This window comes from Solea senegalensis, linkage group LG18 (assembly GCF_019176455.1).
Source record: "Solea senegalensis isolate Sse05_10M linkage group LG18, IFAPA_SoseM_1, whole genome shotgun sequence".
In the NCBI taxonomy this organism is placed as follows: Eukaryota; Metazoa; Chordata; class Actinopteri; order Pleuronectiformes; family Soleidae; genus Solea; species Solea senegalensis.
The window spans coordinates 4,748,710-4,763,931 of NC_058041.1; the positions used below are offsets into that span (position 1 = coordinate 4,748,710).

A 15,222-nucleotide genomic window follows, 5' to 3' on the forward strand; every position below is an offset into this window, starting at 1 on the left:
TCAGGGCAAAATTGCATTTGAACACACGGTGCATTGTAACTTAAATGGGTCAGAAGGTTCGATGGACACCTCTACAGCTGGGATGGTGTCATTTCCATGCTGCATGAAATGGGGGCACTTTTCAATCCCGTCAGCCAAGAAGCCTGTAGATTTGTTGCAAGTGCTATTTCCAGTTAGTCCGCAAATCGTTTTGGGTATCATTACATGTCATTTAGCAGACGCTTTTATCCAAAGCGACTCACAATAAGTGCATTTCAACATTTGGGTACAAACAAGAGCTAGAAGTAAGTAAGTGCTTCAAGTAAGCCAGACTATAAAGTGCTATTCGTTAGTGCGACGTGCTTTTTTTTGCGTCATCGTCGTCGTCTTAGTCGAGGCAGAGTCGAAAGAGAGGTGTTTTTAGTCGGCGGCGGGAGATGTGGAGGCTTTCTGCTGTCCGGATGTCAATGGGGAGCTCGTTCCACCTTTTGGGAACCAGGACAGCAAACAGTCGTGAGTTTGGCGAATGACTCTGCGATCCTCTCAGTGAGGGGGCAGCAAGCCGGTTTGCCGATGCAGAGTGGAGTGGGCGGGGTCGGGTGTAGGGTTTGAGTATCATGGTTAAAGCGTCCACTTTTAGACACAACTATACTAAGCATAGAAAGTTATTGGTAACCAAACAATTGGGCCCTACTCTCAGTTGGGTACCAATGGTGCCCTTGCTCATATTAACATATTTAAACCTAATCCAAACACCACTTCCTCCATTATAGGAATGCACAGGGTCATGCTTCACATGTGACCTCATCCACCGACTTACCACATCTCAACAAGGGTAACAAGTCAACAACAAAAACATTGCTCTCCCCATTTCAACTCAATCTCACAGCAACAACAGCTGCATTGCTCCTAAGACTAGATGACCCGGTCACACATGTTCACACGTCCTTGTAAACAGAGCTTAACCAACGATTACCCCAGCACTGCAAAAGTCATACCAGCCATGGAGCTTCAGGGACCGTCACGCCATTTTAGATCCGTGTGATGCAATGGTTCTGAATCAGAATGCTTGTTTCCCGTGGTGACAGAGGCAAAATGAGTCAGCGGCTAAATGTACGCCAATGACTCCCTTGCACGGCGGCCTTTTTGACATGTTTTAGCCGGAAAAATACAGGTGATGGCCCTATTCAGTTCATATGTGGGTCAAGACAGGGTGAAGCTAAATGGAACTCAGCCATCCTTAATTTGATTATTTACATATGTGATTTGATTTTCTGACTGTGACCTGCCGTGCAAAGGGTCATGTGTGTCATGTGGTAGTGGAAACCACTCATCTGCACCCTCTCTTCCACTGATCAGTTCCTCATCATTAATAACAAGTGGGTCCACTCTCATCAAAGGTGCCTAACACTGAGGAGAAGGTTCCTTGTGGAAACCTATCAGCCCTCACTGCTTGGATACAAAAATAACCAATGACAGTTTCCATTTCATCCTGCTGGTCTGCCCAGCCCTGCCACTCGACACCTTCTGGTTATTCCAATGTGAGTGAGCGAGCGACCCACGTCCTGTGTTGCTGCTCAGTTTTGGCCACACCGACTTGTGCATCTATTTTGGTATCTTCTGAACTGGCTGTCAGGAGCCCGGCCACATCAGTGCACTTAAACATGGAGCCGAGGACTTGACTCACTTTGGTGAGTTTTCCTTGTTTAATTCGACTTCAACAGAATGTTTTGTTAATAATGAAAGAGGGCGACTAACGAGACTTTCCATTCTCAGCAGGTGGCACTGCACTGGATACTGGATTCTCCCCTGAGGATTTATTTGATACCAGAGTCAAGTTGGGACAGTTACACTCATAATGAAAGACCTATCACCAAGGTGAGGGAGCAGTGGCGATTATTCAGATGTTTACAAAGATATTGGAGCCAAGAGGTGACAGAATATTTGATAATTTTTTGCTAAATGTTCGGATAGAGAAATCAAAAAATATCATTAAACACAAATATTTACATTTACTGTAAACTGATCTACAAATCTTTGAGGATACGTAGTCGGCCTTTATACTGTATAGTAACTGGGATACTTCATTCCACGGGTATAAATACACAAGCAGATGCAGGGAAAGTACCGTGGTTGCTAACTGATCTGTGGTTATGAGAAGTGGAAGATTGTTGGCGACCGGAGTCTATTAGAAAGCCAAAAGCATTTTGTAAGTTAGCTGTAAGATACAGTAAAGTCACTTAGTTCTAGTAATTTAACCTGTGCTGTTCAGCTTGCCTAGTAACAATAATAATACTGATAATAATAATAACAACAATAATAACAAAGATAATGACGAGTGCAACTGATCAGAGCTGAAAGACTAAAAGAGAGATCAATATTTTTTGGAAAGCCAAAACATTTAGTAAGAAATATGCAGTACATTTATTTATTTTGTTTGTTGGTTGTCAGGTTGTTATGATAATAACATTAATAATGATTAGTTGTTGCTAACCGGTTTGTATAGCATCAATATAATAATAATTAGTTTTTCTTCCACAGTTCCACACGTCTGATCATTTCTAGTAGACTGCCTGTCACTGTCTTGAACAAACTATATTAAAATCATCACAATTTTAAGGTGCATATTCAATCAAAAATGCCATTAATTTGTATAACGTCTATATTTATATTTGCCTCAGTCAATCACATCTGCTTATAAGGAGAGTCGTGGTTGTGTGGAAAGTTGAAGAGTTGAGTTATATGCCAGTGGCTATGCTCCCAGGTCAGGGCATATAAATGGGTTAATGAGCTATTCCTGGACCTCACCCAGATAACTAAAGAAAGCTACAGTAGCTACAGCAGCTGCTGTTGAGGTACACTGTGATGAATCACTTACATTTCCTGCCCTCTGTTGTGTTAACCCTTAAGCATGAATATTGTTCTACAGTTTTGTAGAGCAAGTTAAAATAAACTTAACACGGTGGTGTGATTGCATTTGAAGCGGACCGGTGTGTAATGCGAGCCCTCCTTTGGAAATGCCCAACACATGAAGAGAGGAAACGGCCAACATTTTTCCTATAAACAGAGTATGGGTATAGTTCTCATGGCGACAAAAACGATCCCCTTTGCTCACACACCACACTGTGTTAAAAATAGACCGGAGCATGGTATGAAGTGTTTGTCTGCTGCCTGCATAGTGACAGCATGGCTGAAGCCGACACATGTCGTGTAGGTAAAGGTCATCAGTGCAACTACTGGTTGTTTATTTTTAGTAATCGCGTCAGTAAAACGGCGCTTTTGCACGTCATTAAACTAGTGATATGTTTATATAATCACCACTTTTATAGTGCCATTCCAGAGCTCTTCAATACTGATACCACTTGTTTTTATTTCTTTTAGGACGTCCAGACATCCCACCACTTCCCTGATCAACCTGAGCTGGGAGAACTAATCGACAGAGTGACAGCAGCAACAGAGGAGGCAAGACTGGTGATGTGCAAGACAAGACACATGAAGACATCATGAGCTGTGTGGAAAAGCGTCACATGAGCCATCGGATGGGGAGCATGCTCCACCATCGCTTCCCCAATGGCTTCACTGACTTGTTCATGGATGAGACTGATCGGGAGGTGAGCACGCTAACGGATCGAGCCTTCCGAAGTCTCTGCATTGGAGATGATGCAGTCTATAATGACGAGTTCTTGTATGGATACTCACCTTTCAGTTGCCACAAACCTATAGTGGGGGAGCCTCTGAAAAACACTCAACACAAGGAATCTAAAAAGCAAGGACGTAATAAAAACGACAAAAATGATGGCCAGCCATGGAAAAAGCAGCAACAAAAGAACCTATCCAACATGTCAAATTTCCTGAAGGTATTAAGTGCCACAGAAAAAAGCTGTGAGGGGATGCTAATCAAAAATGGAGATATGACAGACTCTAATGGGGAGTCATGGGATAAGTCGGCACTTAGAAGCATCCAAAGAGAGTTGTCAGAATTCTCCTCGGATTATCACGCTAATTTGAGAGATGGACATTACAAGAACCATTATTCGTCAAACAAAACAGGCAAAGATGCTGCCCTTCCCTCAGGGAAATCCTCAAAGATCAAAAATGGGAAAACTACTGTAAAACTAAAGAAACTCAACATCAAGAACTTTTTCCTCCACAGTGAGTTTAGCCCTTTCCAAACGTGGAGAGACTTTAATCGTTTTCCCTTTGGCCAAGACAAGACTGAAACTTCTATTCTTCCCACAGACAGTGTCCCTAAATGGTTCGACTTGCCATTTTACAAGGAGCTGACAGATGCACACAGAAAAGAGACTCTGCACACAGTGGAGTCCCAGTTGTGCCAAAAAGCAGCAGTTGAGCCTCCGCCTCCCATTGCTCCCAAACCCCTACCTCCCCCTCCTCCACCAAAAGTTCTGCCAAAGCCCTTGGCCACTCCAGCAGAGAAAAGGTGTTCATCAGATGTAGGAGATGGGATCGCTGCCCCCTGGAGGCGCAACAGATCCAGGGCAACAAGTGCTGTTCTGGTAAATCAGCCTGGTATACCAAGTCAGGACAATATTTCAAAGGCACTGGAAGAAAGTTTTTCACTAGTCAAAAAGGAAGCTAAGTCTGTGGAGGTGAAAGCTATTGAAGAAGTCAGCTCTTTAGCCTCTACTCCATTCAGTATCTGTCAGCTCATGACTCCCCTCATTCCCTCCAGACAAGCAACAGACACGTCAGAAATCCTCCAAGCAGTCCTCTCGCCCTCAGCCCTGGACCTTCCACTTAGGCCACACTCTGAGGCCAAGCTGACCCCTGAACCTCCAGTCAAACGGGACGGCTACAAATCACTTGCCTCTAGCATACTGTTCAACATCAAAGACAACAGGAAAAGGGTTAAAAGCCGATACAGCCCACCTAAATTTAAAACCTTAGAGCCACCTGAGACTGGCATCCATTCTCTACAATCAGATCATGTGCAACATTCACAAGCTGACTCTGAGGGCAATGCATCTGGTTTCAGCACTCCTGTAATTTTAAGAGATGGACAGTCCGTCTGCAGTCCTATATTGGAACTTGCAGACACCCCGACTGTTAGTCTTACAAAGCTTGATACTGACAGGCCTCTGTCTGATGATTATTTGTTATCAAATCTACTACAATCCAAAAAGGAGGTGGCAGGTAGTGCCGTTTTGAGTGAGGCGAATCCAATATCCCCTCTTATACACCCAAAAAAGAACAAGAGCCCCAAGGCTAAAAAGCAAAACTATCCTTCTCTGAATTTGTACAGAAAAGCCAGCCCTGATGAGAGTGATATGAGATATCTTCAAGTCCCTCCAAGCTGTGGTGTTCCTCCACACGTAGACCAATCCAGTGAGACAAATGAGCTTTCACCACTCATGCTAAACAAACAGCTTTCCCCAATGACATTGCCAACAAACACAGGGCTTTCACTAAATACTTCAAACGCCAACAAAGATCACACACCCATAATTTCCCCCCATGCAATTGAGAATGAGAAGTCGTCATCAAAAGTATTGGTAGGGAAAACTCTCTCAAACGTACCAGAGAAAGCAAAACCGGTGGTTAAAAGCACAAAAGAAAAGGAGTTTGAAGCACAGCCTGTTTCTAAGGAAAAAGAATTGAGTGGCCAAACCATGAGTACGATGGATGTGATCAGAGCAGCGAGAGAGGCAATCAATGCAACAAAAAATAAAGCTCTATCTGCAGCGCCACCAGAGAGCACCAACAAACAGATGATAGTCATAGAAGAAACACAGGAGAAAGAAGTAAATGAGAGGGTTAGCTATTCAAAAGAAAAGGTTAACAGCAAAAACCAGATAAGAGCGCCAGACAACAAGGTTTTATTTAAAAGTAGAAATGAGTCAACTAGTGCGTCACCAGTTGGCAAAAACATTTATGACAAGAAAGAGCCTCCGCCAGTTCCAAAGAGGCATTTTTCAAAGTCTGATATTGAATTTGCTTTTGAAAAACATCAAACACACACAGCTGACAAACCCACTAATTGTGAGTCCGCTGTTTCGCCGTCAAAAGAAGACGAATCGGTCTCAAAACAAGGGAAGGTCAAACATATTTTCTCAGCCAGACAGAACAATTACATAAAAAATCAAAGATGTGCAGCGACCGATGACGAGCAAGCAGAGAAACAGGATGAACGGGAACTGAATGTGAACACAAGAGCGGAGATGGACGAGAAAAAGTCACTGAGAGAAATAAGAGATAGTGAGCATATTATTAATGATTTGAATGCTTTGAAAGAACTGCAGAGAGCAAAGCTTGGTGACCGCATTCTTGAGAATGCAAGGAAAAAATTGGGGGTCAATAATATCGATGAGGAGGCCAGGGCTAAGAACGATTTGATCTCGCGGGAGCTGCGGAATATAAAGAAGGGCATGCTTTCAATGAGAGGAAACACATCAGCTAAGAGAGACATATTTGCCAAGAAAGAGAAGGAGCAAAGGTTGCAGGAGGCAGTCACAAAGGCAGAGGGTAATATCATGGTAAACAAAGCACTTATAAACGTCAATTACGACAAAGCCAAAATGGCACTTGAAGAAATAATTTCGGAGAGGCAGAAGAAAATGACTACATCCGCGGAAGATGAAAACACAACGTTTGAAGAGAGCGCTAGTGATGAAAGTTACGTAGCAAGGACACAAAAGTGTAAAAAAGCTATGGACGACTCGCTGATGGAGATGAAGGAAAAACAAAATGGCAGCACTTCCACACTGAAAGAAAATGAGCTAAAAGACAGGTTAAGTGATCTGAAAGACCACAACTACATGAGGCAGATTCTTGCACAAACTGAACCTAGACTTGGTGAGACTCACAGACTTGGTGGAAGAATTCCTTTACCAGGCATGGACAGAGTTGACGATCTCCTTAAAACTAAACCTAAACATGTTAATAACAAACAACCGGATGATCCCAGCTATGAATTAGAGGAGATGAATTTCAGACGTGTGGCAAGACAGGTGTCTGAAGACAGTGGCAATAGTCTGATTAATGAAATTGGACAGTTAGATGCTACTCCGGTTCCTCCGAGGCGCAAAAAAGGAGGCAACAGAATGGATGACAGCGGTAATAAGGAAATAAATACTTTAAATGATGCAGCAGATGAAGATGTCTTCAACAAAGCAGGGAGATGTGAAAATGGTGAGACTTGCCTGAGTAAGATTAGTTCAGTAAAACAAGAAATAGATAGTGATCTGTTAACAAAAAAGGCTGAAACTATCTCTGATATAGACATGTGCAGCGTGGAAAATAATGCCGTAAAATATGAGCCCATCTTATCTGAAAATAGCTTGCACTTATCACTGAGGTTCAGAGGAGATGAAAGTGAGGCAAATAACTTGCAGACAGATTTTAGCCCCACAAGGGAAACTACATTTGAAGGCATCAAAACCGCAGCACAGGAAATGTGCAAGATAAAGCGAAAAGCCCCTTTAAAACCAGACCATTTAATCACGCCAGATGACAAAATAGCTAAAACTGTAGCAGCAGAAGTCGAAGCCGACAAAATAAACAAACTTCCAGAGGAAGTAAATGTGGATACAGAAGCTCTCAGTGAAACGCCCAGAAGCATAATCTCACCCTTACTCATGGTAAATGGCATTAGCATCAATCAGAGCCCACCTGATCAAGGCAGCTTGTCCTCAAAGTCGTCCTACTTCTCCGTGGACAGTGCCCTGCACAGAAATGCTGAGACGGAGTCAAATGTTTACCATTCGCTGGAGACCTTGATTGGAGAGGTGGAAGGGGATGAAGGCGTGCAGAGCATGTCACCTAACATCAAAATCGATTCAGACAGGACTGAAGGGGAATACTATTCTCTAAGTGATCATGAAGGTGAGCCAGAGTTCCTAAAGCGATCGATAACATCGCCTCAAAAAGAGCCAGAAGTACCAAAGAATGACATCAAAGACAGAGAATATACTTCTCCAGACCAAAGCTCTGGCCATTATGAAAATAGTCAGACACCACTGTCACCCACCAACAGCTTCTCACCAAGTTCGGGGATGCCTTCCTTGTTTAAAATCAAAGACAACACTGCAAATGTTAAAATGAAGAAGACTGTCCAACCCTGGCCTCTAAGATCAAGTCTGGCTGTTTCACAGAGGGAAGAAGACGAGTTACATCAAGCAAAGAGAAATCCAGTGCTCCCACAGGCTATAGAAGCTGTTGCCAGTTTAAGTCCTAATGAAAACTCTAAACCTAAGGAGATCCCAACCAACAAATTACCTCCTCCTTTGCCCACACCTTCAAAGATACAAAATGAAAAGCCAAAGAATCTCCAAGCTGGTCAATTCCTCACTGTTCCACAGGAAGAAGACAGATTTTCTGGAGTGAGTCCATCATCTGAAGGTGTTGAAAGCTTAACAACCAGCACAGCTGACACAGCAGTAGAGGTGGGAATTAGTACAGGTCTTTTGGTAGAGCCTGAAGTGTCCAAAGTTCCCAGTGAATGCTCAGGATCCAACTACAGTGGAAATGACAGTCAACCCGGGCTACCCAAAGCACCGGCTGTCTTACCCAAATCTGAAAAGGCTGTTCTCAAAGCCATCAAGCTGACAAATAGAAGAATGAAAAAGGAAGAGGCTCAGAAATCCGACAAAAAGTCGTCTCACAGCAGCAGCAAACACAGAGCAGAGAGACACAAGGGTGACAAGTCGGAGCAGAAGAGCAGCAGCAGTGGCGGAAGTAGGACTAGCAAGAGCAGTGAGAGGAAACACAGAGAAACATCGGAGGATGGTCACCGCCATCGTGGCACAGCCATTAACAACACAGCTGAGCAAATTCGCCAAGAAAGAAGAAGCCACAAGGGGGAAAACCACCATCAAGACAGAACAGAGATGAACCAAAACACTCCGAGACAGAGCCTCGACAGCAGTAACTTGGGTAGAGATCAGGTTGTGTCAGCAGAAAGACAAGGTCGCACAAGCGACAGACACATTCGAGATAAGTCAAGACATTACAGCACTGATAGGGTCATCAGTAACGTACCTGTGTACAAGGCTCAGGTCAGCGAGAACCCAGCGTCAGACGGACCACTGAGCCGATCGCAAAGCATCGACAGATACCTGGGAGATAGAGTTGAACGCAGGTTCAGTGCCGATATGTCCGCCAACGAGAGGTTTGATCCAAGGTCCCAGCGCATCGAGAAATCCATCATAGATGGTCTTCACCAGAGAGGCCGAGCCAGAGTCAAGGCCAGCAGAGACAACCCAGTGAGAAGGAGTCAAAGTATCGACGCGTATGGCACCGAAGTGACGCACCCTTCAACCCTGTCCCGCCAGTCCAGCCACACCAGCCAGCTTTCACGCCAGTCCAGCATTGAGCACACCATCGTCACGCAGTCGTTCCCGATGACCCAACGGAAGCTCCTCCAGGATCCCGACTCTGGGCAGTATTTTGTTGTAGATATGCCCATACAAGTCAAAACTAAGACCTTCTTTGATCCTGAAACGGGGAGCTATGTGCAGCTGCCAGTCCAGCCGCCTGATGGCGCACTTCCTCAGCCGTCCCCCATAGAGGTCTTGACCCCACCTCTGGTTGTTTACCACAGCTTTGTCCCAGTGCCTTTGTCCCCCATGGCTCAGAAAGCTACCATCAAAACTGCTCATGTGGAGCCAGAGGATTTTGAGCAAAGACACCTGGAGAGGTCGAGGCAAATGCACTGTAAGGAGGGACGTCCTTATTTAGAGCCAGTCTTTGGTCAACATGACCACATATTAGGGGAGTTCATGGGCACTGAGGAGCTGGACTGTCCGAGCTGAAAAGCCATGAGGTTTGAAAGGAAAAATGCCACCCTCCTTACATACTGTTTTTGGCACCATCAGACTGTGGTGTTCTTTGCATTCCTGGACGTACTAAGTTTTTGTTTCCAACTCCACCCCGACACATCTACATTTGCTCCATTTGGTTATTTCCTACATATAGGACAAAGATTTCAAAAGAACAAAAACATTTATTTGAAAGATTTACTTACACGTGAATGTTGGTGTGAGTCACGGGAGGCTTAATCTCCATGTTAGAGAAGTAAATATGAGAAACACACATTAAATAAATGAGAGAAGACTGAGAAATGCAAGGACACGTCACCAAAATCTGCTTCACCTTAACAGTGAAAACGTGCTCGAGGGTGGATCTTTCTTTCAAGGTCATGTGATTTTTGCATTTTGATCCTTGTTTTTGCTTGAGCTTTGTGAAGCTTATAAGAACTAATGACTATCACACTTTATTGTGAAGGGGAATTTTTGGACCCGAGTGTAAAGTGAGAAGACTTCATGGGTTTGTATGGTAGTTGCTGTTGAATGTTCTTTGTTCGAATGCGGGTTGAAGAATTTGTGTAAGATAACGTGCAATTGTTTTTCTGAGACGGATGGAGGACATGGACGATCCATGTACATAATGTATTTTAAACACAGAGCTTGAATGTAAATGTGGTATATTTATTATATTTGTTATATCCAACGACTAGGGTCTGTAGTACTGTTCAGGTTTTGCAGCGTTTTGTTTTTACTTCCTGCAGAGTTTGCTGCCTCAAGATTCAGCTTCCAGTAACTTCAATTATCTTTTCTTTTTTTTTTTTTCTAAACGGAAATAAAGATCATTTATTAAAACACACAGTATTTTCACAACACAACTACATTACGATATTTAAAAAAAGTTGCATGCTTTAGTTAAAAAATGCAGTTACAAAACTCATTTTTACTATTTAAAAGCTTGAACTGGAATTATTGCAACTCTTGTTTTGTTTTTTTTAATAAACAGATCACATAAAGGAGAGCTGGTTTTGCGAGTTTGTTGCATTGGCATTTTTCTAAACTTAGAGTAAAAGCAGGGCTGCATTGTGTCTGTGATCCATTCCAATAAAAAAACAACTGTTTTTACAGACTTGTGTTGTACTCTTGTTGTTGTTTTCACTCTACTCGATGTTCACTGGAAAAAATGCTGTAGAAATCAATCTAAACTGCGTGTTTGTTTAAAATATGATCATTAGAATTGATATGATTGGTGAGAAATGTTTGAATTTTGCAGATTGTACTGTGGAGAATTAGTCTTCAGATAAGCGTCTGTGCTGCCATCTGCTGGTCAGATGATAAAAACACAGTAAAGAGATTAAACACAAATTATGACAAGTGGAAAAACACATAATTCCAGAAAAGAGTATTTTGACATTTTACATCAGCATCATAGACAATGTCACCAACCTTGAGTTGACCTGACCTGCAGCAACTAGTGTTATATAAACACATAAACATATCTAAATTTAGGATTATTAATCCCGTCAGTCTGTAGTATTCAGGTCTATCAACTCCTTATAAACGCATTGACTAACCTAGGACAAAAGGATGATTAATAGCAGGGGAATAGTGGTTTTATTTCTCAAAAATAATACAATAAATAAACATTTTCACAAAAATACAGTGTTTTAAATCAGCTCCCTCAAGCCATCATCCCCCATCATCCCCATCATTGTCCGCTCATCGTTAAAAAGGAAAGCTTCAGTGGCAGCCGCAGCTTAGTGCCACCATGTCGTCGTACTGCTTCAAGACCACGTTCTCCTCGTCGTCAAAGTACAACAAGCTGATGGACTGGAGTTTGTCGGGTACGCAGCAGGGCGCTCCCACTTCATCAGCAGAGAGCCTCAGCGCGTGCATGATGGAGCGCACCGTGGCGTGGTTGGTGGCTCTGAGGCTTCCGCCCAGCGGGAACGGACAGGAGCCTTTGCAGTGGTAGGCGTTGTATCCACGGGGAGAGATGATCCAGCCTGACCAGCCGATCTCCTCGAAGTCGACAAAGAGAGGAACCCGCTGGCAGGGCTGCGAGTGGCCGTGGGAGGAGGAACCGGGAGACGCACGTTTCTTCCTGCTGCTGTGGTCGTGATGCGCAGGTGCTGCTGCTGGAGGTCGACCTTGACCTTTGTAAAGAAACAAAATGATAATACAAGGTGAGAAATGTGGCGAAAATAAAATGATGTCATTATTTTTGGGAGATTTTGAGGGATTACATATTCAAAATACTATGTCATAAACACACAGTGAGATTTTGGAGCATTGCAAATATTTATAGCTAAGATTCTCACATTCTGCCAATATGTCATAATGTAAAATTAACTCTATACTACAAACAAATGTGACAACAAACTAAATATTATATCAGTGAAATTCCAGTAGACCACAATACTGTATATTTAAGAGCAGGTACACAGATATAGGTACATTGTGGTTATAATATACCTTTATCTCCGTGCCTGCACTTAAATAATAGTAATATTATGAATAAAATACATACTTATATTATGTTTACATGCAGGTACTCAGAAAAAGGTATGTTATGTGTATAAAGTACTATTTTATAGTAGTGTTTTTGCACTAATACCTGTTATTGTACAGAGAAACCTTAATATTATGCAATATATTGTATAATAGTGGTATAAAACAGACAATTGTGATACAGCTGATCACTTAAAAATCCATTAATAACATTAAAATAACATCAAGTGTGATACTAGTGAGTGATACTCGTAGTGTTTTTGTAGTATTGCATATTACTGTACAGTGACAGCATAGTACTATTAAATATTCAAGATATAATTACAATAGAAAAGAGGCTATCCCTTAAAAATAACAATACAGTTACAATATAGTATCACTATATAGTGACTACTAGCATATATTAATAGTATTTTTATAATATAACATGTTAGTGTACAGCAGTAATAGCTTAATACTATGCAATACACAGCATACAATTGAATTAAAAGAGGGAATATGCTATAAGTCACTAAACTGTAATAATATTTAGTGAATGAAACTAGTATAAATGAATATTTTTGAGTATTTTTTATCTTACTGTACATTCATAGCATACAAATATGCAGTAAACAGTATATAATTGAAGTAAAAGAGAAAAATCGTGCTTATAAAGTCGAGCTTAAAACTTAAAAATGTAATAATGCCAACAATGCATTAAAGTGAACACACTTTCTCTGGTTTTCTCACATTAACACAACCACATCAGTGTCTCCATCTTACCCAGGTATGACTGGTTGGACGCTCCTGTCCTCCCGTCATCAGAGAATATGACCAGGTAGGAGTTAGCGTCAGACAGCTCTCCGCTCTGCTTGGATGACGACGATACCACCGACTCCATCCAGTTACCAGAAGGAAGTGTGGTCACCACCAGGATGCCGTTGTTCTCCTGACTGTTCCGGATCCACTTAGACACCTGTCAATCACAGCAGGGGAAAGAGTTAAGAAATATGTATTTTTTTAACTATGAATAAAGATAGCAAAACGTGAAATTAAAAGTAAGGCATTTACTGTTTGAGTGACGTTGAAGACTTCCCATCCCTGAGTGTAGAGTGGCACCAGTCTGGACGTGATGAGGTTTCCTCTCCACGGCTTCACTCTGCTGTCCAGCACCTCATACAGATCCACCTGGACGGTCAACATCAACATTAAACTGTGTCCAACCAACATGAAGTCACGCCATAGTCCACAAACTACTCTAGATTGTCAAATTTGACCAGAAATACAACAATCTGACAAAACAATGAAAATGTAATATCATATTTTTTACCTTATAGAAATGAGGTCCGTATGACTTTCCGAGGTAAAACTTCTGTTTCTTTCTGAACCAACGGAACTCTGCTTTGATCATTCTCTCCTCTTTGCCGAAAGACGACAGGTTGAAGAAGTGAAACCTCTCTCCTGTGTGACCTGCAGATGGAAAACACCGAGCACCTCTTTAGTGAAATGACGAAACAAAATGTGTTTTTATATTCAATATTTTTAGGAATCAAGATCCAATCATACAGTATATCATTCCATGACTGACTTCTATATATTGTTTTATTTAAAAAAAAAAAAACACAACATTTTCTATAAGAATATAACAATAAATTATAAAAAAATACTTAAATATAATAAAACAGAACAATACCTAGAAATACTCACTTTGCCCAAAATGAACCAAATGTATTTAGCTGCTACTTTACTGAGAAACTCAGCTTCTACACGAGATATATTTACTTCATAGATTCAATAAAATTAGATTTTAAAATAATGTGCTCTAAAAAGGTTCTCTATAGTTACTTTTAACCATGCGTAAAATCTGCGTAAATGCGCGCCTGGATGACCTTTACGCATTCTAAACCATGTAGTGCTGACATGTAAAACTTTAAATTCAGTCACATTGATCCAATATATTTAACATATCATAATTCGCAGAAGAAGAAAAAAACAACCCAGCAAAAATCCCGTGCGTAAAAGTAAATTCCTCGTGGTTTTGGCTCACCTTTATCCTCAAAGCTCCTCACTATGTTTCCTTCCAAAATGTCTTTCTGGCTCTTCGGTGATCCATCTGAAACCGACACCGCGTTAAAAAGATCCAACATGAACTGCGGCGCCTTCTTGTGCGGAGCAGTAGCCGGACCGCGCAGCGATTCCTTCAGGTGGAGCAGCGCGTCCAGACGCTCGCCCGCGGTCCTCGTCTCCTGGTCCGCGCGGACCCGCCGCTCCGCCGCCCCTCTGCCCCGAGGGATGGCGAGCGGCGCCGCGCACCTCAGGTGGAGGGCGAGGAGGATCCAGAGTCGCAGAGCTCCTGCTATGGTCATATTTTAGTGAGAGTGGACTGAGCTCCACACCTGCGTGGGCTGTGGGTGATAAAGGGAGATCCCGCTGCCTTTGATGACAGCCTGGTCCCTGTATTCGCCAAACACCGGGAGATGATTGGCCCGTGATTTGACAATGGTGGTAAGAAAAAAACACAAAGGAAAGGTGAAAATGACCCGAGACTCAGCCATAAAGCTCATAAATAAATGACTAATTCCCCTTAATTTGTATGTCCAGGTTCGAGAAGGTGAAGCGACCAAACAGACTGGCTTTTATCAGAGAGCAGGGCCATGTTTGCAGAGACATGGAGGGGTTTTCTAAGCTGTTATTGCACTTACAAGATCATTTATACACGTGATAAACCCCCCTCATGACAGCCGTAACCATGGAGACTACTTACTAATAACGTGTCCAGATGACCAGTTTGACCACATTCCGAATATGGATGGTGTTTGCATTGTTGGATGAATATAAAGGGGCAACAAAAAGTCAGTAAAAGCGTGGCATAAATACGCACTATTTCAGTTTTAGGATGTTTTTGAAGTGATGGATATGTTCCAACATATGAGTGTCGTTTTTACAACCCGCAGCAGCCAAACAAAGTTGACCCATAATGATGTTTTGTCGC

The 15,222-nt window shown here is 42.3% G+C and overlaps 2 protein-coding genes across 2 annotated transcripts; one reads left to right on the forward strand and one right to left on the reverse strand.

Moving 5' to 3' along the window:
- The first annotated feature begins 1,617 nt into the window (after window positions 1-1,617).
- On the forward strand, window positions 1,618-10,869 carry LOC122759638. The gene is made up of 3 exons (XM_044014599.1): window positions 1,618-1,670; window positions 1,756-1,857; window positions 3,361-10,869. The coding sequence occupies exon 3, from the start codon at window positions 3,483-3,485 to the stop codon at window positions 9,747-9,749; it is 6,267 nt and encodes a 2,088-aa protein (XP_043870534.1). The 5' UTR covers window positions 1,618-1,670; window positions 1,756-1,857; window positions 3,361-3,482; the 3' UTR covers window positions 9,750-10,869.
- A 491-nt stretch (window positions 10,870-11,360) lies between these two features.
- On the reverse strand, window positions 11,361-15,059 carry LOC122759640 (bone morphogenetic protein 2-like). The gene is made up of 5 exons (XM_044014603.1): window positions 14,278-15,059; window positions 13,561-13,700; window positions 13,302-13,418; window positions 13,014-13,206; window positions 11,361-11,896 (listed from the first exon to the last, which is right to left on the reverse strand). The coding sequence occupies exons 1-5, from the start codon at window positions 14,594-14,596 to the stop codon at window positions 11,481-11,483; spliced, it is 1,185 nt and encodes a 394-aa protein (XP_043870538.1). The 5' UTR covers window positions 14,597-15,059; the 3' UTR covers window positions 11,361-11,480.
- Window positions 15,060-15,222: the final 163 nt, after the last annotated feature.

Bases quoted from the DNA above. Each gene is read 5' to 3' on its own strand.
- LOC122759638 (XM_044014599.1), top strand. From the start codon at position 3,483: ATGAGCTGTGTGGAAAAGCGTCACATGAGCCATCGGATGGGGAGCATG.
- LOC122759640 (XM_044014603.1), bottom strand. From the start codon at position 14,596: ATGACCATAGCAGGAGCTCTGCGACTCTGGATCCTCCTCGCCCTCCAC. The intron at 13,701-14,277 runs GTGAGCCAAAAC...TTCCATCTGCAG, and splicing joins GAGGAGCTTTGAGGATAAAG to GTCACACAGGAGAGAGGTTT. The intron at 11,897-13,013 runs GTAAGATGGAGA...TTCTTTACAAAG, and splicing joins GTCCAACCAGTCATACCTGG to GTCAAGGTCGACCTCCAGCA.